This window comes from Bubalus bubalis, chromosome 12 (genome assembly GCF_019923935.1).
Source record: "Bubalus bubalis isolate 160015118507 breed Murrah chromosome 12, NDDB_SH_1, whole genome shotgun sequence".
NCBI classification, from domain to species: domain Eukaryota; kingdom Metazoa; phylum Chordata; class Mammalia; order Artiodactyla; family Bovidae; genus Bubalus; species Bubalus bubalis.
The window spans coordinates 69,727,367-69,753,329 of record NC_059168.1 but is presented as its reverse complement, the minus strand read 5'-3'; the positions used below and the strand labels follow the sequence as shown (position 1 = coordinate 69,753,329).

General features: G+C 43.6%; 1 protein-coding gene across 1 annotated transcript in view; it reads right to left on the bottom strand.

Annotated features, from left to right (window-relative positions):
• The window catches only part of ALK (ALK receptor tyrosine kinase), a 737,626-nt gene that overhangs the window by 489,486 nt on the left and 222,177 nt on the right, over nucleotides 1-25,963 (bottom strand). The window contains exon 2 of the mRNA XM_006061052.4: nucleotides 13,200-13,319. Within this exon, the coding sequence (XP_006061114.3) occupies nucleotides 13,200-13,319 (120 nt within the window). The remainder of the gene's footprint in view (nucleotides 1-13,199; nucleotides 13,320-25,963) is intronic.

The following is a 25,963-nucleotide window of genomic DNA, read 5'->3' as shown; positions in this document are numbered from 1 at the left end:
TGGGACACTCTCTCCCTCTCTCTGAGTCCCAGCCATCTCAGTGATAAGACTAACTTCCCAGGACTGGTAGGAGGACTCAATGAGAATGATGCATGTCTTTGGAATGGAGAAATTCCCTAAGGCACATTAGCTGGTTCAGAATTTACTCATGCCCTTTTGACACAGCTTTCTGTTCACCACGAGAAACAGTATTTACATGGGGCAGTCAACCAATAGCACATGACCATTTCCTCAGTATTTTGTTGTACCACAGGAAGGTTGGTGTTTCTGCCTTAAGGTGATATTCGCAGTCAGCTGTTAGAACTTGAAGCAACATTTGAGGTTGTTTTTCCCATTGGACAGGTGAAAACACCAAGACCCAGGCCAGTGAAGATTTACCCAGGGTCATATGGCTGGTCAGGGAGTCCTTCACATACAGAGTAGAGGGCATCTCTCCTGGCTGTGGAGGCCTTTCCGAATGGCATCCTCTCCAGGCAGCACCAGGCCTGAGCTAGGTTGAAAATCAGTTACTGAATCACCAGCTCTCACCTCCTCAGGCTTGGCTTATTGGCACATTTAAGCTAAGGCTGTAATGATTCATGGGTGGCCTTACAAATGCCAATGTATTCCTGACAAGCCTGATTTGTGTATTCAATAAAGAACCATATGAAGCACCATACACATGTGGCAATTTTCTTGTAGGTGACCTTTAGAGGTCATAAAATAGAGCTTCATATTTGAAACTTCAGTTCATTAGATAAAGCTCCAGGAACCAGCAGTCCTGAAATACTGTCAGGCCTTAAGAATTGTATCCAGCTCAAGAGAACTCCCTTGGTTGCCACCAATCCTGAGGCACAAGGTGGGGTCTCCTTTTCTCAAGAGATTTCCCAGAACTTTCCAAATGTTGACCTCAAGATCATGAAAGACCCTGAGGACCATCTTAGAAGAAGACACTGAATCCAGAGACATAGAGGAGCTTGCCAAAGGATGCACAGTGGGTGAGTTTAGAATTGTTGTAAATTCCAGTTCCTAACCTGGTAACTTTTACTATTATCGCTCAAAGCTGTGAGTAACAAACAAGTAAAATGATACCTTAAAACAATTTTTAAAATTCTAAAAAACCTGTACTGTGTTTTTCTGGAATAAGCTGGCCTAAGCGTACATAGCTAGGCTTCAAATATTTCACAATGATTTGATGGCTAAAATAATCTCCAATAAGGCTTCCTGGCTTCTCACATCCTAAAAGTCCTCTTCTGCCAACAAGCTGCTTTTTGGTGGTTGCTGGAAGCTCCTGCTGGACAGCAAGTCTCTGCACAGGCCAGAAGCTATGTGAAAACAAAAGGAAGACAAAAGGGTGGTCTGGGAGTGAAGTGGGAAGATCCTCTTTTGCCCTGTTTAATATCAAAGCCTCAGAGGGGCACCAGGGAGTCTGGGGAGTAAACAGAGACATAAGCTCCAAACTGGGGTCTGACTGCTCAAGGTGAAAGCTTGGCTCTGTCACTTACTAGCTGTGCTATCTCAGGGCAAATTATTTAATTTCTGTGTGGCTCGATTTTGTTTTCACTTTAAAGTGGGGATTAAAACAGGGGCCACCTCAGGGAATTATGAGGAGGATTAAATGTAATACACACATCAAGCACCTGGGATGGGGACTCACACACACAGTCTGATTCTTACTAAATGATGGCAAGCCTTGTTCTTGCTCTCCAGTTGGCTCCAGGCTCAGTCACCACAGAGCAGAAATAAAGGGGCACATGTTCAGCAATGAAGGCAGAACTATGTGAAACCTTGTTGAAGCTCCGCCTCACTTTGACAGGCGAATCAAGCTTTCCTTTGGAAGTGAAGTCACGCTAGACCCTGAGTAAGAAGAGCTGGGTTCAAGCCCTGGCTCGAGATATTACTTCAAGAAAGTCCCTCAACCTCTCTAGGCCTCAGTTTCCTCATCTGAAAAATGAAGTAGTGGAATAAAATGATCCTCAGATCTCATCCATCTCCATCATCCTAAGACCAATTTCACCTTTGGGCATGGCTGAAACAAGCTTTCTAATCTGGCTCTAGCCAGCTGGTCAGCAGAATCCCAAGAGTCCTGACTTCCAGCTCAGGCTCCTTTCTCCTTTCTCCTCTGGGTTTTCTTCTTAAGGAGCACTTAGCCCACCAGTCATCTTCTATATTAATCCACCAGCTACTGTCAACATTCTGGTCACACTCTTTATGAGATCTACCCCCTGCTTGCCCTCCCCCATCACTGTTCTGGAGGGACCCCAGACCTGAAATCATTCACTTCCTCCCCACCAGCATCCTCCCTACAATGTATCTGGGAACCAACCACCAAATTTAAGACATCTGCTCGGCCCACTTATAATCAAGATGCAGCAAAAAAGGGCCAAGTCTCCTTCAATCAATCAATTATATAAACACAGCCTCGGAAGAGTCTCAGAGGAGGGTGTGTGCGTGTGCATGCATGCCCACAAGGGTGGAAGATCAGCACAGAAAGCTCAATTCTCATTTCCCTTATCTGTGGCCGTAACAATATTACAGATTGAAGAAATGGGACTTGGCTCTTCATTCCAGAACAGAAAATTAGAAATAATTTAAATTCTGACGTTAATAGCCTCTTCATTTTACAGATAGGAAAACTAAGGCTCAGGAAGGTGAAATAACTTGGCCAAAGTGGCATAGCCCAGGTTCTGGAGAAGCAGAAAGCTAAGACTAAAGTCCAAATTGGATGTCTAGGCCAGTTTTCTGCCTGCAATTTTCAGGAAGCGTTTATGCAAAATATGGTATCTCTAACGGAATGAGGCCAGATCTAGAGAGAATGGTGAAAACATGCTCTTTGTACACTGCTCAGCATGGCGTCCACCCAAATGGGATCATTCCTGAAACTAGATGGTTGGAGGAGATCTCTGAGTAGTGTGGCAGCCCCAACAACTGGAGAAGGCTGAGGGTCCTGGGAAGTCTTGACCTCATACAAGGTGGCCCTCCCCACTCACTCATCTGTCTCTGCTGGTGAGGACCTCCTGAGTGTTGGAGGTGAACATGAGGTTCCTCCCTGGTGCCAATCTCAAAACACAGGCTTCCCTAACACAGACTCTGTGACCTTCAGAAACTCTCCAGCAGGAGAGAGAGACTTACTCACACCTGACTTTCACCATAAGCAGACCTGGGGAAGCCATGGCAACACAGAATAAGAGAGACCTGCCTGAAAGGATCACAGGCTCATGGAAGAGGCAACTTTTGGGCTGCAGTTTGAAGGGTAAAAGGATTTTGACAGATGATAAAGATTTAGCTAGGAAGGTTAAGAATAGAGGAAGGAATGAGGTTGTTCCAGGGAGGGTGAGGAACTAGTTTGCTTATTTTCATGCAGTCATGTGGATTTTGAAGCTGGACTGCTCAGCATTAAATCCCAGCTCAGAGAGTATCATGGTTCAGGATAAAGTGCTCTCAGGTTCCAGAGGACAAAACTAGGGACTTAAAGAGTTTTAAGGAAAAATATTCTAGCAAATAATCATGCCACCAAAATGAAGGCTATTGGCCTCTCACTGGAGCAGCTCTCATTCCTCTTCAGAGAGCACTAGGGAAGCACCTATGCTCCAGCACATGGAACTCTGTCTTCACAGCTAATCCTGACAGTGATGCTCTCAATTAGGAATCATGACCATTCTCACTCTTCAGATGACAAAGAGAATCAAAGAGAGTGGTTGTCACTGACGGTGAAATAATAACACTCTTAAGAATCAGAGCTGAGAATGAAATTCACATCTCGATCCCAACTGAGCTTCTTCCCCATCATTTAAACAGAGGCTGGAAGATGTCTTGCTTCCATGTCACAGAGATTTTAATAGGCAACTAGGAGGTGAATGAAAGATCTATGGTTTCCAAACCCAATCCTACAGTCCCCACATCCCAGAATCTTGTTTTTAAGCTCTCCAGGGGACTTCCCTAGTGGTTCAGTGGCTCAGACTCCACACTCCCAATTCAGGGAGCCTGGGTTCAATCCCTGGGCAGGGAACTAGTTCCCACATACCACAACTAAGAGTTTGCATGCTGCAGTTAAAAGACCCTTCATGATGCAATGAAGATCGGAGATCCCACTTGCTGCGACTAAGAGCTGGCACAGCCAAATACATAATCAAACAAATATTTTAAAAATTATTTTAAAAAGAAGCTCTCCAGGTGATGGTGAGGCAACTAGACTGAGCTTGTATGTGAGCTTACCCACATCAGGATGGTACTGACTCTACACTGATGTAACCTTTAGGGCAGCAAGAACCGCCGGGCTGATAGAGACCCACAGAATTAAAGTGATAATATGAGTAAAGCAATATTTGGGAGTAACATGTGAGGAAATGCTTTGTAGCTCAAATACTGAGAAAATATGAACCACCACCCAGGGGGCAGGAGCAGGGGACAGTTGTAGGGTCTGCCAAGCAGGTGGCCTGGGTCTGAATCTCAGCTGTGTTACTAGCCCTGGGCAGATCAATGACCTCTCTGCGCCTAATTTACCCACTGTAAGATGAGGCTATTTGATGAGACTGCTGTGGGCCCCGAAAGCTCACCATTTCTGTGAATTTCTCACAGACCAAATTATTCTAGTCATCTATTCAAATGAGCTGGTTAAAGTCTTGTTAATCTGAGGTCTGTTCTGTCATGAAGTTCTGCCCCTGAGGTAGCTCTTCACATAACATTTCACTTTAAGAGGATTTCCTCTCATTTTTCTCACTGTTGATCAGTCATTTTCCTGCATATGTTTTGGACACATGTCTTTCTAGACTGGTTAGAAATGCTCTGTATACAATATCTCAGATGTCCCAAAGCTGTCAAAACAAAAATTCCTCAGCTCACTCATGTCTGCTGAATGTGCTTTTTTAGATTGAGATTTTTTTTTTAAAAGCCTGCCCTAAGTAGTTAAAGTCACAGCTTTTCTTTCTAAATGAAAATATGTCCAGCCTAGGAACTGTTCTCCCCTTACACACATGTCTTTCCTGATTAATACGACATTAGGAGTAACAGGGCTTAAGGGAACATCCATACCTTTTACTAAAATAGAGATCCCCAGGAGCAGAAAAGGCTGGGAACTGAGGGACTTGAGTATACTCCTGGCTAGCCCCTGGACCATTCAGCACATGCTGAGGTTTCATCCATTGTGTGTTTAAGAAAACACTGGGGATGCAGAGGAAACAGGATGTGGATTATTGACCTCTAAGAGCTTCCAGTTTAGGAATCAGGATGATTCAGGGTCATACATAACTAAGATATGAAGAAAGTGTGACACAGACGTGCAAAGTGCTACAGAAAGACATTATATAACCTTTCTTGCTGAGAAGATGGGAACAGTGAGGTCTACAACCTTGCAGGTTGTCCTAATTTGGGGTTAATTTGGTCACTAGCTGTGGGGTGTGAATGCTCACTACATGGTTTCCAAAAAGACACTCTAATAGGCAGACAGTATCTTTGCTAAAGCTGAAAGTCTTATTTCCCAAGTAAACCTTCCTGTAGGTTTGACAGTTCATCAGATCCAGGGGTACAGATACAAAACAATCATACCACAAGTGTTTAAGCAGCACCATTCAGACGGATATTCAGAACCACCTTAGACCTGTGACCTATGATAAAAGTGAACTAGGCTAACTGATGAACCTATCTGCAGGGCAGCAGTGGAGACGCACACACAGAGAACAGGCTTGTGGACACAGTGGGGAAGGAGAGGGTGGGGCCAGTCGAGAGAGCAGCACTGAAGCATACACATTACCATACGTAAAGCAGATAGCCAGTGGGAATTTGCTGTGGGACACAGAGAGCTCAACCTGGTGCTCTGTGACAACCTAGAGGGGCGGTATGGGCTGGAGGTGAGAGGGAGGTTCAGGAGTGAGGGGACATATGTATACCTATGACTGATTCATGCAGGAGCCAACACAGTATTGCAAGGCAATTATCCTTCAATTAAAAATAAATTAATTAAAAAGTAAATAAATAAATTTTAAAAGTAGGCTAGAATCTCTATGAGGGGCAGGAGCAAAGAGCTTGGCAAACTGTAGACACCGACTGTATGAATGAATGTACAATAGATAGATAGATGAAAAGTGATATTTAAATCTCTACCTTGGGTTGGATAAATTAGACCCATCCGTGACTGCTTTAACAGGTGACCTAGTTTACAGTTGGACCATAAAAAGGGTGAAATACAAACTAGGAAAGTAATTTGGTTCATTAGAAACATCAGGAAAGCCCCAGGTTTTGTGGAGCAGGTATCACGTGATGGGATTTTTGGAGAATTTGGGATGCTCAGGAAAAAATCATTCCCTGTACAAGTCAGAATCTTCTCAGATTTCAAGAGGGGGATGATGCAACCCTAGTATTATCAAAAGTTTTCATTAACTTTCTCCATAAAAAAAATTACAGGGAGAAAGAGACATCAGGGTAGCCTGGGTACTCAGAAAAAGGCCTGAGGTAGAAGCAGGGACTGAGCTGGGCTTTGCAAGCTAGAGCAGTAGGATCTAGGGAGACAGGTTCAAGGAAAGGAAAACAAATTAACCAGGGACAAAATGGAATGAGAAAGAAGGAAACACGGGGGAAGGAGGGGGGTGTAAAAGAGAAAGCGTATTTACCGGAATGACAGTCCTTGTTCTCTAGGCAGCTTTGACGCTGCTGGTGACTCCCGCATGTAAAATTCTCATCCCTTCGGTTTCCGTGGCTGCTCCGCCTTCTGGTTCTCCTCCTATCCTTTCAGTTTCTCCACCTCTGACTGTCTGTCATGCTCCTCTTGAATCACAGCCTCCATCACAGTCTGTGCTAACCACTCTCTATCACACCTGTCTCCTCAAAGCCCAGACAGATGTACAATTCTCTACTGACCATCTTTACCTGGGTGTCCTGAAAGCACTTCAAATGTAACTGGTTCAATACAGGTCTCACCATTGTCTCCTCTCTCTCTAGATGTCATAATCCCCATCTCTCCTTGTCAAGTATTTCTCCTCCTCCATCCTCTGACTGTGGGATCTTCATCTACTCAATTACCCAAGCTGGACTCTCCTACAAGGGCAACCTAGTCATTCTCACCTTACAGCTGGAATCTCTCCCAGGTTCCCCTCCTGCCCTTCCTTTTTCAGCCAATGCTTCACACATAGGATCATATCTAAACATTTAGTATACCGAGAAGTAACTGTTTCTGCAGGCTCCTCTCTCCCAGACCATCTTTACCCTGAGTCACTGGGCTTGACCTGCTTCTCATCGCCCCTCTGCACATTCATTCCCTCTGCCTGCAAAGCCCTTCCCAGAGATCTCAGTGGCACCCAGGGTCCAGGGTCCAGCTCAGCAGTTCCTGTCTCCTGAACATCTACCTTCCGAAGTCCTTCATAGAACTGGCTCTCCCTCCCTGTGTTCCAGGGAGCTTTGGACATGCCTCTGTTGCTGCACCTGTCTTATAGCAGGCAGGTCTGCCTCATCCTCCAGACTTCTTGTGCTATTGGTATTTAGCATGGCTATGCCTAGAGCAGAACCAGGCATACAGTTAGTGCTCAAAGAGTGTTTATATCCAGTATCCCATTCTCTGTGTGCCACAGACACACTAAGGGGGAAATGATGCAGGCAGATAGGTAGGGGTGCAGAAACAGCTCTCAGGAAGATGATGCTCAAGATCAGAGAAAGCTTTGGGGAGCCACCTTCCCAGGCGTGAGAGCTGAGACTATGTTCACAGGAGCATGAATGCATGACCAGGAGACCACACAACACTGAGTGATGCTCTCCACATTGCTTATCTGTCAGTCTGTCCGTGTTCCTCACCCATCTCACTCTTTCCCTTTTGTTAATTTCTTTCCCACTCTGTCTGTGACCCTCATTTTAAATGGATCTCTTTTGATTTGCCTTTCAGTTGGTCAATTATTCTTTTATTATCATTTTTTATTACCTTTTAATCTGACTTGATTCCTTTCCGTTTCAGTCTGCCATTAACATAGAGGTAATTCGTTGGTATTTATTGAGTGGATCTCTGTGTCTTTATTTTAAAGGCAAGGGATATGATCGAGTAGAGCATTTTACACAAATCTCTCCTCAAAACATCTAAGCCAACTACTTTCCACTTGATTTCCACAGACTGAGCTCATTGGTTCCCAGCAGGTCACTGGTCCTCATGGTGACAAATGTTGCCTGCTCTTGGTCTTGTACGATGGCTGGTACTGCTTTTCCCTACAGGACTCAGTCTTTCTGCTGACTACATCCAGAGCCTTGTGCTTATCACGTAATAGAGAAAAATTCAGAGACACGGACAAGGAATGAACTTGACTTCCTGGCTCAGTGGACTGGGAAGAGAACAGGAAAAGGCCTGGCCTATCAGGGCAGAGGAATTGGTAAGAAAGCATTCAGCTGTAACAAGGGTCCACTAGGGCTCCCTTGTGGAGCTGCTTTTCACTGAAAACACCAGGCTCTTGAGGGCAGTATGTCAGATCATGGCCAGCCACATCACATATGTAATTTCAGAAATGTGATCAAATTGACTTCCTGCCAGAGCTATGAAGTGTATCCCATGGCAGGCTGGAGGGCTTTTTGTTTACCATTTTTTATTCTGTGGTAGGTTGATTTTTTTTTTTTTTTTTTTTTTTGAGAGAGAGAGAGAGATTTAAATTACTCAGTCTTTTCAGAGAAACTGATACATTAACAAGACTGGTGATGGTGGTAGCAGCAGCAAGGGAAGTAATAAAAAAGTCTAATCTTTCTTTGTTTCCAAAAACACCAGTCCCTAAATTGGATGGGTTCCAATGGGCTTGGAAGTAGACAAAGTTTTGATAGAACTTTTATTTAAAGTCCAACAATGACTTTGTTGTGCTCTGATGTTGAGATGTTGGCAGGAACCTTTCTTTTCCAGGATTCAGTGTTCTGGACATTGGAGGACTGGAGGGATGAAGCACTACATTATTTTACCAGGACGGTTATAACAAAATACTACAAAATGGCTGGTTTCAAATAGTAGAGAAGTATTCTCTCACAGTTTTGGAGGCCAGAAGTCTGAAATCAAGGCATCAACAGGGCCATGCTCTGAAGGCTCTAGGAGAGAATCTGTCCAATGACTTCTCCTAGTCCTGGCAGTTGCTGGCAATCCTTGGCATTCCTCGGCTTGCAAATGCATCATTCTAATCTCTGCCTCCATTATTACATGATGTTCAGCCTGTGTGTCTGTGTCTGTATCTTTGCTTTCTCTTCTTACAAGGACATCAGTTATATTGGATGAGGACCCACTCTAATCCAGTGTGGACTCAACTGCATCTACGAAGACCCTATCTTAAACTAAGGTCATACTCACAGACAGTGGGGGTAAAGACTTCAGTACACCTTGTTGGTATACTGAACCAGAGTCGATAGTAGGGGAGGCAAGACTGCCCATGCTCCTGGGTTGGGGGCAGTCACATTCACATCTAGGAAGAGGTGAATTACCCTAGCTTCCTTGGAATAGTCTCAATTTGGGGATATCAAGTCTTGGTCCTACAGCTGCCCAGATCTTGGATATCAGATTGGTCATTCAGTCCCAACTGATTGGTCAGGCTGTCCAGGAAATGAGAGCCCTTTCTATAGAATGGGGACTTTACCTTTGAATTAACTTTTTGATGTGGTAGAACGAGCACCCAACTTGCAGTCAGAAAATCTGACTTCAGTCTTTTCTAATGCTCACCAGCTCAGTAACTTGGTAACATGGTTGATAAATATCTTGAGCCCTCAGTTTACATTTCTACAAAGTGGGATATAAAATAATTTTCACCCACCACAATTTTTTAACACACTTAAGTGAGAAAGGGGGCTGTGGAAAAGTTTGGCGAAGTATCAAGCTTCTTTTCCCAATAAATGAAAATTCTTTTTCTCATCCTCATTTGGGCAGAAACTTTGGTTACTTTGCTTTAAAACATGATCTGATTCTTCCTAAACCCAGAATGGCAAACATGAGTTAAAGCTGGGGGGGAATATTATCTGCTTTTGTGGTTCTAGAATTCAAGGTGATCAAAACCCTGTAATCTCTTATTACCTGGAGCTTCCAAATGAAACAGATTTTTATCTGGGTAGGGAGCTGGAGCCCAGTCCTTTAACCAAGCCTATAAATAAGTCCTAAGGCATCAGAGCTGGATGATAAAAAGGAAAAAAAAAAAAAAAATTGTTTCTTTATACACCCCTCCCCCCCACTTCTTCAAAGCCTTGAGGGAAGAATGTGCAGCTCTGTTTGTTGATGATGAAATTAGCAGGCTCCCATCATTCAGGACAAGATGAGAAAGAGCTGGAATCTGATACCAAATGCCATTGAAAAGAATATATTTTACACAACATAAAAGGCCCCAACGTAAATTAGAAGAAATATGGGGAGACTTCAAAAAGGTAGGTTAAACTTTTTCCTCAAGCAGATAATTACAGGCTGGGGTGAGTAAATCTTATTAGCCTCTATCCACCTCGTCTCTTCTCATAAAACACCAGTGGAGAAGAAAGCCATACTCAATTCAGTCCTGGACAGCTTGCCTGAGAGGGCCGGCCGCCGCTGTCTGTCATGATACCCGTGGTTGTGCTGCTGAAGCCTACCCCTGCCGCCCCCTCCGACCTCCCCACCAGCCGTTCCCTCCCACCTTCACCCCAGAATGCAGGTGAGGACAGCCAGCCAGCACCAAGCGCCATCACTCAGGGCCCACACTGACTTGCTGAGTCTTAGTTACTTCTTACTGTCTGAAGAACTATCCCTTCGGGCAGCAATTTTCCAGTCAAATCTCTCTGCCCAAGTTTGAGGTCTTAAAATTAATGAAGTTGTTAACATTTCTTAAAATGTCTTTCACAGCAGTTGAAAGTTGTGAATTTATAACCAGTGAGCCTGCTGGCCCCTTTGGTTCATAGACACAGGCTGAGCCCCACAAACATCCTTAAGGCGACAGGAGTCTCAGCCTTCGGTTTTCTCTGCTGTGTGTCTCGGGACTAGTTTTCAACCTCCGTGCCCCAGAGGTGCCCTTTGTGCAATGGGTTGAACTGCCTACAGAACTGTTTCTCTGGCCAGTGAACTCAAAGAGGAAGAGTAAGTCTCGCTCATGTTTGTTTTTGTATCACCTCTAACATGTGGCACGGGACCAGGCTCACACAGATGGTGGTGGAGACAGCTAAGTCCTATGGTCTCAGCTGAATTAAATACAGGAAGAAGACGAAAAGGCTCTGAAATTACCACTGCACTCAATCAAGGAGCCACCAACCAAGAATCATCTCTTCTCACCCTGTGAATCAATAGCAATGAGGGAGCTGACTTTGGTGCCTCATTGAGCATTTGGGCAACGTCCGACCGATGGTTCTGGTTCTCTCCTCTGCCAAGAAGGGAAATCCTGAGGATTCCAGGCTACAAGGAACATCTGAAAGGAATCTTGGGAATCACCCTTATCTGTTCCTTTCCCCCCTGGAGCATGCCACCTCACCCTCATTCTATATACGAGAAAGGGGAGGCCCAGGAAGAGGAAGTAGTATATTAGAGTCAAACAGTGGAGCGCTAGCAGTTTAAATAAGCTCCAGTGGTTTTCTTCTTTTAACCTGAAATCTCTTTTTGGATGTTTCAGAGAGAATAAATGCAATGCTCTCTGTGTCATGCAAGAGGCAGACCTGACTTTTTTGGACATTACATTTTATAAAAGTTGTGGAAATACTGAGTGACTTTGAGAGCAAATACAAAAACATTAGCCAAAGACTACTTCTATCACAAATCTGGGTTTACAAAGCAATAACAGTACAAAGGACCAGATTTCAATTATTTATTAACACCTTTTCTTATCCTAAGATGACACTCAGTGTCTGGCCTAAATAAAATCAAGAAGTAATTTTTATCTGGAATGTCTGGAAAACTAATGACCTTCCCCTCCTACCAGGGGTGGCTTAGGAGTAGCAGGAAACATCCTAGAAGAGTACCATTCTAAACTGCCCTCGGGGTTTTGATGCATTTATTTTTTAAGTTTGAATTGAAAGTTACAGTTAATCTGAACCCAGACTTACTGCTTTACAAATGGGAAGCACATGGAAGATCTCTGTTAGGTGCACTTTAAAAAGCTCAAGCCCAGGGGCAGAAACCGAGTGGCAAGAATAGGCAAATATGCCCAGAAGGGAATCTAGAACTCAGAGTTGTACTAGGTTCATAAATATTTAATTGAATCGGCCTGATGAGTGAATTCCATCCCAGAAGACCTCTGCATTCATTTATCATGGACAAGCCTCTATGAGTTTCTTCTTTGTGATAGGTTAAAGTGAGAAGCAAACAGAGCTTTGTGCCTGCCCTCACAGGGTTCACCCTAGAGGAGTTCAAGAGAAGAAAAAAATGTTCAAGTAGAAATACATTAGTTCTCCTCCAAACCTTCCCTTTCCTCTGCAGAGGCCCAGCTTCTGTGAACTATCAGGATAAGGACAGAGGATGAGGAATGCTACACCATGTAATTCTGGCCTCTGCCTAACAGTGTGAGTAGGTAGCTCCCTAGGAGAAAAAGTGAAGGGAAGAATTCTGCTTCTGTAGTTAGAAAATCCACTTTGTATGATCTTGTTATGCTCAGTTTCTGCATCTGTAAAAATGAAATGGGACCTGGCCTCCTTACTTCCAAAGTTGTTGCAGAATCAAATGAACTGAAATAATATCTAGGAACATGTCTGGGTACTTTTAAGGAGGTACCTAAATGTCAGGGAATCACCTGAGGGGCCCCTGGTCTTCTGAGGGTCACAGGTCTTCTGGGGCCCCTCAAGTGATTCCCTGACATTTCAGCTCAGTTCAGTTGTGTCAAAGGGTCGGACACGACTGAGCGACTGAACTGAACTGAACTGAAATGTCAGGGAATCACTTGAGGGGCCCCAGAAGACCTGTGACCCTCATAATAATCCTCTCTCAAGAGATCACTATAGAGACACTCATGGATTAGAACCATGTATCTAGAAAGCCACAGTCAAAATGCAAACAAGCATTACATCTCATGGTGGGTAAGGGGCAGTCAGGAATACCACATACGCATAAAGGTAGCTGGGATAAGATGTGGCAGCCACAAAGCCTTTGGCTTCCTTCAGGATACAGAAGACGGATGTCAGTGTGGAGAGGCCAGGCCTGAGGGCAATGGTCTTATGGAGGTGGCTGTCAATGGAAGACTAAGGGCACCTTCTTGACAAGCCATACATCACTAATTGCAACTCACAGCTTCTTTAATTATGAGATGGTGACTATACATTACAAATAACTATCAAAATATACTTACCATATCGGCTGCGATGAGACAGGAAAGGGAAGGAATCTTTCATTATCCAGGTCAGATTCCATGCAAAAGAATCAGGAGGAAGAGAAGGCAGGTTTGTTGGTGACTCCAAGGAGCTCTGACCTGAACATAAAAAAGACAAAGAGAATACTGATCTTTGTGCTTGGGATGTGTCTTTTAGCTGTCACTCATATGGCTTATAAAAGAAAATTCAGAGGAGGCTTTCATGACATCAATTGGAAAATGAGGGAGAAAAAGACTGAGCCACTGGTAGATTGAACTGACCTCAGGACCTCAATCCACATTTTCTACCAAGGGCAGTAAGATCTAAGAAGTCTGAATCTTGTGACTAGGCCATGCCAAAGATGTCTGGTAGAAGAACTAGAAGCCAGGATACTTAATGATTTGGTCTAGTAGTTCTATCCAAAGTCTGTTCTGCCTATGAGAATTTGAGCAACTTTACAGAGAATTTTAATTCATCGCATTCAAATAATGCCTCCACTCTACTTTGTGTTCAGATTTGTAACTTCATCTAATGTTGTTTGCTTGGGTTATTGCCTTATCAATAAGAATGTTGAAACTGTACTCAGAAGTTATGAGTTTTGACAATTATGCTATTTTCAGGGGGAAAATGCTAGGTGATGAGTTTTCCTATAGCTGAGAGTCCAGGGGAGCCACAAAGGATTAATGTTTCTGATTTGCATGAGAGAAAGAAGGATTGAGAGAAAAAGAGTAAAAGTACCATTATTCCTTTGCTTAAAAGTACCTCAAGTGGGTTTCATGTGGTGAAAAGTAATTATAATATATCTACAAATCAAACAAACATAGGCTGTATGCTCTTATGCAGTTCTTCCCAGAAATCCCCAACCCAATTGCTATTTGCTAATGTCTTAAGGCAGGTAAAGCTTTTTCTGTTAAAGAAGGACCAGTTTGACCAGTCTGAGCCTATCTGTTTAGGCTGAGTGTGGGCAGGAGGCAAAGAAGGGAACTAGAATTTCTTCTGCAGCTTCCATGGATGAGGCACCGTGCTGGGCTCTCAACTCACATAATTTCACAATGACTCCCTGAGATAAGCATTACCGTCTCAGTTTTACACATGCAGCAACTGAGGCTTAGAGGGCAAATGATGGAGTCAGGAACTGCAGCCAGATTTGCCTGACCTCAAGAGGCCATGCTCTACCATGAGTGGGCTGGCTTGCTATTCAAACAGAAAGTGTTAAACCACCTGGAGTGATTTCACAAAGAGGAAGTAGAGGAAGAAAAGAAAAAAGAAAAGGAAGCAACAGTAGCAGAAGCATTTCTCAGCCTGTTTGCTTTGCAGATTCTTCCACATCACTGCACTCCTCCAGGCCCTATTATGCCTTCAATCCCCTTATAGTATCAGTCCCTCTGCATATGTTTAGGAAATCATTGCTCTGAGTGGTCCCAGCAGCCTTTTGTTTCCAGGCTGCTCCACTGTTTTATCTACAGGCACTGCCTTTTTGTGAAGCCCACTTGTCCCTGTAAATAGAACATAATGGGCATTCTATACTCTCCTTCCAAAGAAACATTCTTCTTTCTGCCTTCCAAAGACTGGAGTTGGAAGTGCTGGCCTGAGTACCTCAGTTCAGTTCAGTTCAGTCGCTCAGTTGTGTCTGACTCTTTTCGACCTCATGAATCGCAGCCCGCCAGGCCTCCCTGTCCATCACCAACTTCCGGAGTTCACTCAGACTCACGTCCATTGAGTCAGTGATGCCATCCAGCCATCTCATCCTCTGTCGTCCCCCTCTCCTCCTGCACCCAATCCCTCCCAGCATCAGAGTCTTTTCCAATGAGTCAACTCTTCGCATAAGGTGGCCAAAGTACTGGAGTTTCAGCTTCAGCATCATTCCTTCCAAAGAACACCCAGGGCTGATCTCCTTCAGAATGGACTGGTTGGATCTCCTTGCAGTCCAAGGGACTCTCAAGAGTCTTCTCCAACACCACAGTTCAAAAGCATCAATTCTTCGGCACTCAGCCTTCTTCACAGTCCAACTCTCACATCCATACATGACCACAGGAAAAACCATAGCCTTGACTAGACGGACCTTTGTTGGCAAAGGAATGTCTCTGCTTTTGAATATGCTATCTAGGTTGGTAATAACTTTCCTTCCAAGGAGTAAGTGTCTTTTAATTTCATGGCTGCAGTCACCATCTGCAGTGATTTTGGAGCCCCCAAAAATAAAGTCTGACACTGTTTCCACTGTTTCCCCATCTATTTCCCATGAAGTGATGGGACCAGATGCCATGATCTTCGTTTTCTGAATGTTGAGCTTTAAGCCAACTTTTTCACTCTCCTCTTTCACTTTCATCAAGAGGCTTTTTAGTTCCTCTTCACTTTCTGCCATAAGGGTGGTGTCATCTGCATATCTGAGGTGATTGATATTTCTCCCGGCAATCCTGAGTGCCTAGAAAAGATTTTTTGAATTTTCTCTCACAGGTGATCTAAACAGAAATGAGTTGAATTGGTTGGTACCTAGATACATCTTTTGTAGCATTTCTCCAAAATGGCTCAGAGGAATGCACTGAAAGGAGTCAGATGTTATACTAGTAAGTTTGAGAGAGCAGCCACCTCATTTCACCCTCATATCAACTCTGTTTTACAGATGGGCAATGGGGCTGAGAGAATTGACGTCCAAGATCACACAGGTCTACTTAAGAGCAGGCTTGAGGTTATTAGACTTTTAAAGAATTAATAATGCTAAATGAGCACACTTGGACTAGGCATTGTGGTAAGTGCTTTAGATGTGTGATTACACTCGATTCTTACAACAACCTTGTGAATAAATACTATTATTGGGTCTTACTTTGAGAACAGAGAAACAAAGGCTGAGAGAGATTAGATGCCCTGACTGTGGCCACATGTCCAGCAGGCAGGAGACCACAGAGTCAACAGATCAGGTTGGCCTGATGCTATAGCCCTTGCTCCTTATACCACCCTTCAGGGACTGCCACAAACTACTCCATGGTGATCAGTTCTCTATAGGGCCCTTCAGTGTCCCCACTAGTCAATGGTTAATACCAGAGATAAGAGTCTGCTCCAGACTGGGTCAACAGTGTGAGGGTTATGAGAAGGCTTTGACAATCAACTCCTTGCGAAGAACCCCATGTGAATAAAAATTGGCATCTCTATGTCTGAGTCATCAGCAGAGCTCAAATTTTAAGTAATTCTGAAGCAACAGGAAGATCAAGTCTAGGTGATATCTCCCAGTTTCAGAATGACGTCATTTTTCTTAGCCATACAGTTTGGGAATGGTATTAACTTCTTCCTGGATGTGAAGCACCAAGCGAATGGGGCTAGACATCAGGAGGCACCTATGAATCTTTGTGTGGCCATGGATGGCAGATTAAGTTAATATGGATAAGGGTCAGGTTATATACTCAGGGATAGAAAATATCTGAAATAATTCAAAAGGAGGGCTCTGAGGGTTGAGTCATGGCCTAGCAAGGAGCCATGGACCTCACTGTGGGTCATTCCTAATGACGTAAACTTAAACCATTTTACATCCAAAAGTGAAAGTGTGAGTCGCTCAGTCATGCCCTACTCTTTGTGACCCCGTAGATTGTAGTCCACCAGGCTCCTCTGTCCGTGGAATTCTCCAGACAAGAATACTGGAATGGGTAGCCATTCCCTTCTCCAGGGGATCTTCTCGACCCAGGGATCAAGCCTGGGTCTCCCACATTGCGGGCAGATTCTTGACCATCTGAGCCACCAAAAATGCCAATAAATAGTTGAGCACCTTCAAAGTTGAATACTGGAGAGAAAGCACGCATTTTTACCCCACCCTTATAGGAATTCTCAGAATTTCTGCTAGTAGGCTGGGTTCACACATGGTCCCCAGAGGGGAGTGCATAATGATTTGCTACATGAGACTGGGGGAGCTAACGGAGGTCAACCAAAAGGATGGGTCTCTTCACCTGAAAGTGTAAAGACTAAGAAAAAGCACAGTCTACAAGAATTAAGTTGTTTGTCAAAATCAGAAGCACTGACACAGAAGTGGGTTCTAGTTAATGTTAATAGAATATGCATAAATGTAGATTAGAAAGAACTGCATTTAAGTGCAGGGAAGAGGCTCTCTGCTCCCTTTACACTTTATTTCCACCCCCTACCTACCTTCAGCCCTGGTGGGAATGGGGGTTTCCGGCATAGAGAAAAGCTATGCGTCAGAAGTAATCCATTTAAGCAAGAAAAAAGCTTGGGTTTTTGGTGCTTTCCTCTGGAAATGTGAGGATCCAGAGTGAATCTCACTAGCACAGACTTATGGGGTGAAGGTATGAACTGAGACCCTCTGGTTCAAACAGAGTGTATCTTGGACCCTGAGGGAGGAGAGGGGTGGAAAGGAAAGGAGAGGAGAAAGTAGGAGCAAGGGCTTCCAGGTGTCCAAGTGATAGCCAAAACCACCTGAGGAGAAAAGTAATGTACTCTGGACTGAGGACATTTTTGATTGGCTACAGATAAGATTGTTTTAGGTTTTGGAGGGGATTAAGGGGATCTGGGGTGATATCCTGAGTCCTTTCCAGGTACCACAGGGTATCTAGGCACAGTGAAAACCCTAACGTCTTGACACTACTTTTTTCCTACCATGTGTCACCCCTCTTGCACCCTCAACTTAGATTTCAGGATTCATCACTATAATAATTCCACTACAATAATTCCCTTGCAAACAAGTGCAACTCCTGTCCTTTCATCCTTCACGGTTGTCCTGAGCATCTGAATGTGATGGTAGGAAAGGAGGGGAGGAGCATACCAGATGCTTAAAAGTTTCACTTTAAAATTATGACCACAAACCTCAAGAGGACCCTCAGGACTTCCCAGGAATTCTTCTGAATTCCCTGATGGGCTCATTTCACCCTCTCTCTTCTAGTCTCACTACTTCTAAGGTTTTCTTACCCCTCAAGCCTGCAATCCCTGACCCCCATTCCTCCACTTTCTCAGCTAGTGAACTTGTTTTTTATTTTATTGAAAAAAGAGAAGCAAATCTACCAACTCAGAGGTATCAGTAACTTTATATACTACCTTCTCTCCTGCTAAAACAGGTTGACCACACTCTAAGCAGTGGCAGCCTCTCCACCTAGTTGCTAATCTCATCACGTCCCAAGAAATCCACTGGTCAGTAGTTTGCCCTTTCTTCTGTATCAACAGTTTCCTTTCCTCTTCCAAGTCAATCTCATCTGCAGCAAGTATATACATCTTAAAAAAAAAAAAAGAAAAAACTTCCCTGACCTGCACACTCTTCTTCAGCCATCCTCCCATTTCCTGCTCTCCTTCACAGCTAAGTATCTTAAAAAGATCTGTCTATGCGTCTGTCTCCACTTTTCCTCTTTCATTTCCTCTTAAGTTAAATTAAATCAGGATCATCTCCACTTCGCTGGGACAAGGTCACCAAAGACCCCACGTTACAATGAATGAGTCTTGGTTCTTTTCTTACTGGACCACTCAGCAGCACTGGATCACGCTGATCTTCCCTGCTTCTTAGATTCTTCACATCTCAGTGACATGCAGTCCTTGGCTGCCATCGTCCTTGTCTCCTACTTCAGTGGCAGGTCTTCTCTACTCCTCTTTGCCAGATCTTCCCCATTTTCCAGGCTGTACAAAAGGAACATTCTCCATTTCCTAGCAGTAACTGCCCAGGAGATTTCACGGCTGAATATTCAATTTCATCACAGTAGTTTTAACCAGCTGACAATAAACTCTGACCATGAATTTCAAGTGAGCCCAGGACACCAGACCCTTAAACTTCACTAAAATCTCTTGACCCATGAACAAGGGATTTGCTTTAACCAAGCATGTTCAGACTTACGAATTCATTCTCTCCTATCTAAAGTGCTGATTTTCAATTCTGAATTAGCATGACCACCATGTAACTCTTCCTAGGGCTCTAAAAACTCTGAATTTTATTCCTTAGAGAACTGCTCAGTGAATTTCTTGCCTGACATGTAAATAAGCTCAGCTGTTTTTCTTTTTTAAAAACTTGATGGGGGAGGGAATTTCTGTTTTATTATTTTACAGGTGTTGAAAGTTGGGTAACTTGGGACATGTCTCTTCCCCATCTAAACTCACTCCCCAAAATGATCTCATCCAGTTTCATAGCTTTAAATATCATCTATATATTAACACCACTAAATTTATATCTCAAGGCCCAAGCGCTCCCCTGAACAGCAGAACATATATCCAACTGCCAGTCTGAAATCTTCATTTTATTCCTGGGTAAGTATCACAAACTTAATACATGTAAAAATAAACACGTGATGTCTCTCCATCTAAACCCCAGGTGTTCTCTATTTCAGAAAGCGATGGCAATACTCTCCTGGCTCCTTGGGCCAAAACCAAGGAGGGATCCTTGACATTTTTTCCCCATGGCCCACACCAATTCATCAACCAATCTCAATGGCTCTACCTACATTATGTCCCTCTCTTCTCTCCCCACATCACCTCTTACTCTGACAACTGCTATGAGGTCCCAGCTGGTCCCCTGCTTCGCCTATTGCTCACCTTCAATATGTTCTCCACACAGCAGTTGGATTGGCACTTCAGCCCTGAAACAGCATTAACATTTCTTGCCATGACCTAGTCTTTAAGGTCCCACATGATCCGGCTCCTGGTGTCTTTCTGACCTCATTTCCAACCATTTTTCCCTTGCTCGTGGAGCTCCAGCCTTACAGGCCTCCTTGCTATTCCTAAACTTGACAAGCAGGCTCCCATCTCAGGGCTCTTGCACTGGCAGGTCTCAGCCTAAAAATTCCTCTTCCCTACAGGCACGAGATCATCCCATCTTTCCATCCAGGTCTCTGCCCAAATGTCACCTCCTCAGAGAGATCTTCCTAGGCATTCTATAGTCTCTCAGTCATGTCTGACTCTGCAACCCTATGGACTGTAGCCTGCCAGGCTTCTCTCTCCATGGAATTCTCCAGGCAAGAATACCAGAGTGGGTAGCCATTTCCTTCTCCAGGGGATCTTCCTGACCTAGGGATCAAACCCAGGTCTCCCACATTGCAGGCAGATACTTTTTTTTTAATGTATTTTTAATTTTAATAGGATTATCAGACTGCCTTCCCCAAAAGGCTGTCACAATTTCCAATTCCACTAACAATACATGAGTCCCCTTTCCCCTGTATTCCACCAATAATAGATATTAGGAACTTTATGGTTTTTGCAAGGATGTTTGGTATAAAGGAATATCTATTACTTGATTTTTCATATCCCTGACTATGAGTGAATTTGTACATCTTTTTGTGTGGCCTTCCATTTACTAGGGGAGGGGAATAGTGGTATTAATTTGCCGTTCTATAAATTGACTAATATTTTTGCCTATTTTTTGAGTTGTTTTCTCATTGTCAGTTTGAAAGATATCTTTATTGCAATAAAGATATATATTATAGCTATCATAAAAGTTATATATTACATATTGTAGCTATTAAGTTATATTTTTATTACATCTTTTTCCAAAGCTAGTGTTTGATTATCAACTTTAAATTTTCTTGCTGTGCATTTTTATTCTTAAATTGTATTTAGAATATTTTTAAAGTTACAGAAAAAGTTGCAAAGATAACTCAGAGGCTTCCCATATACCCTTTACTCATATATACATGTATTTGTGCAGGCAGATTCTTTACCATTTGAGCCATGAGGGAAGCCCACACACTCCATTAACAACTCTATATCACATTGATCTGCATCTCTTATTTCTTATATTTATATTTGTCTGTTTGTTGTGTCTCTCCTGCATTAGTCACTGCTATGTCCCCATGCCTGGCACATAATAGGCACTCAGTAAATATTTGTCAAATAATGAAACCAGAGTTTTGGAGAAAATTATTAGCTCTGATACTTATTAGCTGTTTAACTCAGGCCAAGCACATACTCAGTGTCCTGAAAAAATGATAAAAACAAGAATAATGGATGCAAATTCTCAGGATTTTGTACAGGCCAGATGAAATAATGCACACATGATGTATCAGTCACACCACTATTGAAATTTTATGTTTTTATTTCTGTTTCAGAATCCAAAATGAATGAGAGTCTTGGTTCCTCTTCTATCTGAAGATCTAGGATACAATGTCCAAAAATCAAAAGTGCTCCAAAGAGCTGTTTCTCTGTTATTCACTAGTTAATTATTAACTCTGCCAACTGTCTACAATCTCTACTACCCCAATTTCAGCCAATTGGCAATGTCTCTATATTCAGTGTTTATTATTATACGTCTTACTGTGTGTCTATTTATCTCTAAGCCAATGTACATAATACAATGAATATATCATACTTGCATTGGCATAAATAATAAAGAGCTATGTGTGTGTGATGGTTATTTACATGAATGCCCTGGGTTCACTATCAAGCATGTTTTACAAACTTCCATCAATAAAATGTAAAAATGCTTCTCTTCTAAATGCTCTCTGGAACTGCTCCTGCCTTGCCTTGCGCACGTTTTGCTTATTTATTTTCCTTCCAACAATAAAACAATCAGTGACTGCCTGCTAGTTTTTCCCCCTTATTTGAAAACACACTTAATAATGCATTCTTTAACAATGATTTTGTGTCACACGAAACAAAGCTTAATGTGGCCAAATAAATAGCCGTTCAGATGTCAAACAGTGGTGAGCAGGCACAGCAGGGCTGGGCACAGAGGAGGGCTCCCGCCTGGGATTGGCAGCCCAGGGAAATGGTTTCAGTATTCACAGGATTGAGCCCACACCTGTGCAGCCAAAGAAACCTCAGTGAATTTACATGACTACCAGAGTCAGCAGTGATGTTGGAGCAGTGACAGGCAGTTCATTTAGTCTGAAAAACAGATGTGATTTTCAGACGCAAGAGGGAGAATTAGCAGATATGCCCTTTGTCCTAAACACACAGACCTCCCTACACCTTCTCCAGGCCTGGAAAATGAGGGGGCTGAACTTTCGGTTCAGTCAGCTCCTCTCCGGTTCAGGGACTCACCTCTTCTGCAGTTTGCTTTCACATTTCCTTCCAGTTGGCTCATTCAGAGAGCAGCTGTTAGTGTCAGGGCAGAACTCTGAATAGAACTAAAAGCTCCCCATTTCACCTTACCTTTCACTAAACTCCACTCCCCCTCTGCCAGGAAGGTTTGTGCTCTTTCTTGGTAGCTCAAGTCCTGAAGCAAAATTATTATTTCTCACAAAGTTCTCTTGTACCATTGAAAGTCATAGTTTCAACACATGTTCCTTGCCTCTCTTCCCAGTACCCAAAAGGACCTGTGTATAACTACCGAGTTCATTCAGTGGTGAACCCCATCTGTCAGTCAAATAAAAGCAGGCATTCCTTCCCAAGGCATGGCATTAAGGAATATTGATGGAACACAAGGGAAATTGTCAGCATGGTCCCAGCTCTTGGGGATTGGTTACCTGCAAGGTATACTAGACCCACACATAAAAGGGAGTTACAAAGAGGTTCCGGCAGAAATGGCTGAAATGTGTAAATATGAAGCCAACACACTTTAGCCACTACTTGCTTTTTCATTCTTATTTCCCACACAGAATCCTTTCACATTCTATCTCTGTCACACTTAAGCCTCCAAACCTTTGCCCAAGTTGATCTCTACCTAGAATGTCCTTCTTGACCTGCTGCTTTCCTAAATCCTACCCTTTCTTAAAGGGGCAAACAAAATCCCTCCTTCTCCAAGGTTTCCCATCTTTCCTGAGCTGCAGTCTCATCAGAGCAGCTGATCTGGGATTCAGAGTGGCCCAAAGCAAAACTTGAGTGTGCCTTCTTAACCACCATGGCTTACTGTCACTTCAGAATGTGCCATTAGACCATTTACCAAACACGTTGTTCAAACTACCTTGGTTGTTCATGACAATGAAGTAAACTAGTTTATTAATTTAATTCACAACTTTCAAGTGCACAGATTTAGAAGAAATTAGCAAAAGCTTTTCATAAGGGCTGCTATTCTGTCTCATATGGGACATATTGACATGCTTTCCAAGGTCAAGGCCAAGGCCAGATCAGGGGCATAGACCCCAGGGATACCACGTCTGTGCAGGCCACCAGTAACTCATAATTCAAGGCAAAGCCAGATAATGAAAGTAATAAGACATTCAATACTGCCCTTTAGAATTTGTGTCCCAAGTTGCTGCATTTTGACCTATGTAGAGATGACCTCAGCATTCCAAGGAAGAGCTCCTGACTGGCTTGTGAGCCCTGCTGTATCTACGGCTCTGGAATCCCTGCTCTAGGTGTGCTTGGTTACTGGCCCTACTTACCTAGTCCAGCTGGACTCTCTGGCTTTCAGTAGTGGAGGAAGGCTTATCGGCATTTATACTAATCCAAGAGTGCAATGGAGAGGATATCACTCTCCGAGTAGCCTGATGCTTCTCTCTCTCTCTGTGTCACACACACACACACACACCATGTCTGAGTGCTTCCATTAGCAGAGCAACAGGACTTTATGTTCTGGGTCCATTTCTGTGGCTTGCTTGTGCTCTATGACGCTTACTCCACTGTTATTTCAATCCTATCTTCTTGCCTCAAAATCTACTGACTAGAATAATAATCAAAAGGAAGACTTTGAACTACCACTAGGCCTTTTATCTTGTGATCTCAGAAAGCTTTACCAGGCACTAAATAATTAATGTACTGCAAGTGACACAAAGCCCAAGCAGCGGAGGGAACCAGTCCCTCAATGAAGGACCTTTTTCTTTCCAAGTGAGGGCATGCTGTGGGAACAACCCACCGGCAGGCCCAGTAGTCTCTGGGTAAGTTGGACAAGAAGCTACAGACTATCCAGAAACAAGTCTTCTCTTGACCTGATATTTCTAGTTAGAAAGTGACAGTTACCAGGGTGACCCCTGGGGACGTCATGGCCCACTTCTACCAGAAGACGTGGCCTCCAGCATAGAAGAGTAGATGCTAACTATTTACACAATCACTGTGATATATGACTTACTGATGTCTTTCAGCGGAGAAGGCAATGGCACCCCACTCCAGTACTTTTGCCTGGAAAATCCCATGGACAGAGGAGCCTGGTAGGCTGTAGTCCATGGGGTCGCTAGAGTCGGACACGACTGAGCGACTTCACTTTCACTTTTCGCTTTCATGCATTGGAGAAGGAAATGGCAACCCACTCCAGTGTTCTTGCTTGGAGAATCCCAGGGACGGGGAAGCCTGGTGGGCTGCCGTCTATGGGGTCGCACAGAGTGGGACACGACTGACGCGACTTAGCCGCAGCAGCAGCAGATGCCTTTCAGAGTCATTCACTCTCATAATCCTCACGACGGTCCTATGGATTAACCCCTTTTACAGATGAGAAGACTGAAATTCCAAAAGCACAACTGCCCTACCCAAGGTCACTCAGGGAGAATTAGGATAGGACATTCAACTGAAGACCCTGATAAACGGACCAACCGGAAATGCCACTCTTCAGTACAACCTCTTGGAGATGATGTTGACTTCCCTGGAAAATAGTGACATTGTGTTTAATAAAGCAGAAAGATTCATCAGATTGCAGGTGCCTGAAGCATTCTTCTGAGGATGATTGAAGCCCTTCAGGTCAGCCAGGAAGGTGACCTAGAAACACACAACTTCAGTCAGGGTAGCTGGCTCTCCAGGGCCTCAAGCTCAGCTAGCACTGTTTCCATGACAACCACCAGGTCTGATGCTTGGCCTCGAATTGGGGCCTTGGCTGGTCCAGAGAAACGATGTGTGGGATGGAGAGATGGAGACGGACAGAACACTTTCTACTAACTTACAGGCCTTTCAACCCATCTTTATCTACTTGTCACCCCACTCATTCCAGCAAAAAAGAGTCTATCCTCCAGGAAACCACACTTTAAGCACTATTTTGCTCAGCACAAAGACCTCTCACCCATGGCTGGACACATTTCTGGAAACCAGAAGCAGAATGCTCTAACAGGTTGGTATGTTAGACAGAGACCTGGGTTCCTGGGAACAGTGATGTTACTGTGAGACTTCGGGTTAGCTACTTAACCTTTTTTGAAGTTTTTTTTCCTCTGCATTTAAAACTGAACTCATCATGCTTTCCCTTCCAACTTTAGGAATGCTCTGAGAATTACTGCAAGAGTACATACAAAGCCCTCAGGCTCTTTTGAAGAAAGATACACTAGCAATCATGTGCAGTTACAGAGGGGCATTGTCATGATGATATATTTTAAAAACATTCTTCACTTGTATTACTAAAATAAACTCAGTTCACCTTAAACTAGATCGGCCAATAACCTAATTTGCTTCTCTGGTTCTGGTGCTGCATTTCCCTTACCCGCATTCCTCCTGCACTGTGAACAGCCGTGGTCAGTGTCACCCTTGACTCCTATGCAGAGACCCATGGTGAGAGCTGGGAAGGACTGCAAAGACCATTTATCTATGTCTTCCCATCACATGTATGAGGCAACTGAAACCCAGGGCCAGTGCTTTCCCCAAAGTCATCTCATTAGTGAAAACTCAAGACTGAGCTTCCGACCCTTCATTCTGTGCCTCACCGAACCATGAAAGAAAGTAATAAAGAAAGGAGGAGGGAAAAGAAATACAGAAACATATATTTTTGTCCGTTAAGCCTTTCAACTACTGCTCTGTGTAATACTCGAGGATGAAAAAGAAAGTAAGGGAAAAACCAATACTTCATGAGCGCCTATTATGCACAGAGGCCCCATATTAGGTATTTTTTAATTAATTTATTTATTTTAATTGGAAGCTAATTACTTTACAATATTGTGGTGGTTTTTGCCATACATCAACACGAATCAGCCACGGGTGCACGTGTGTCTCCTCATCCTGAACT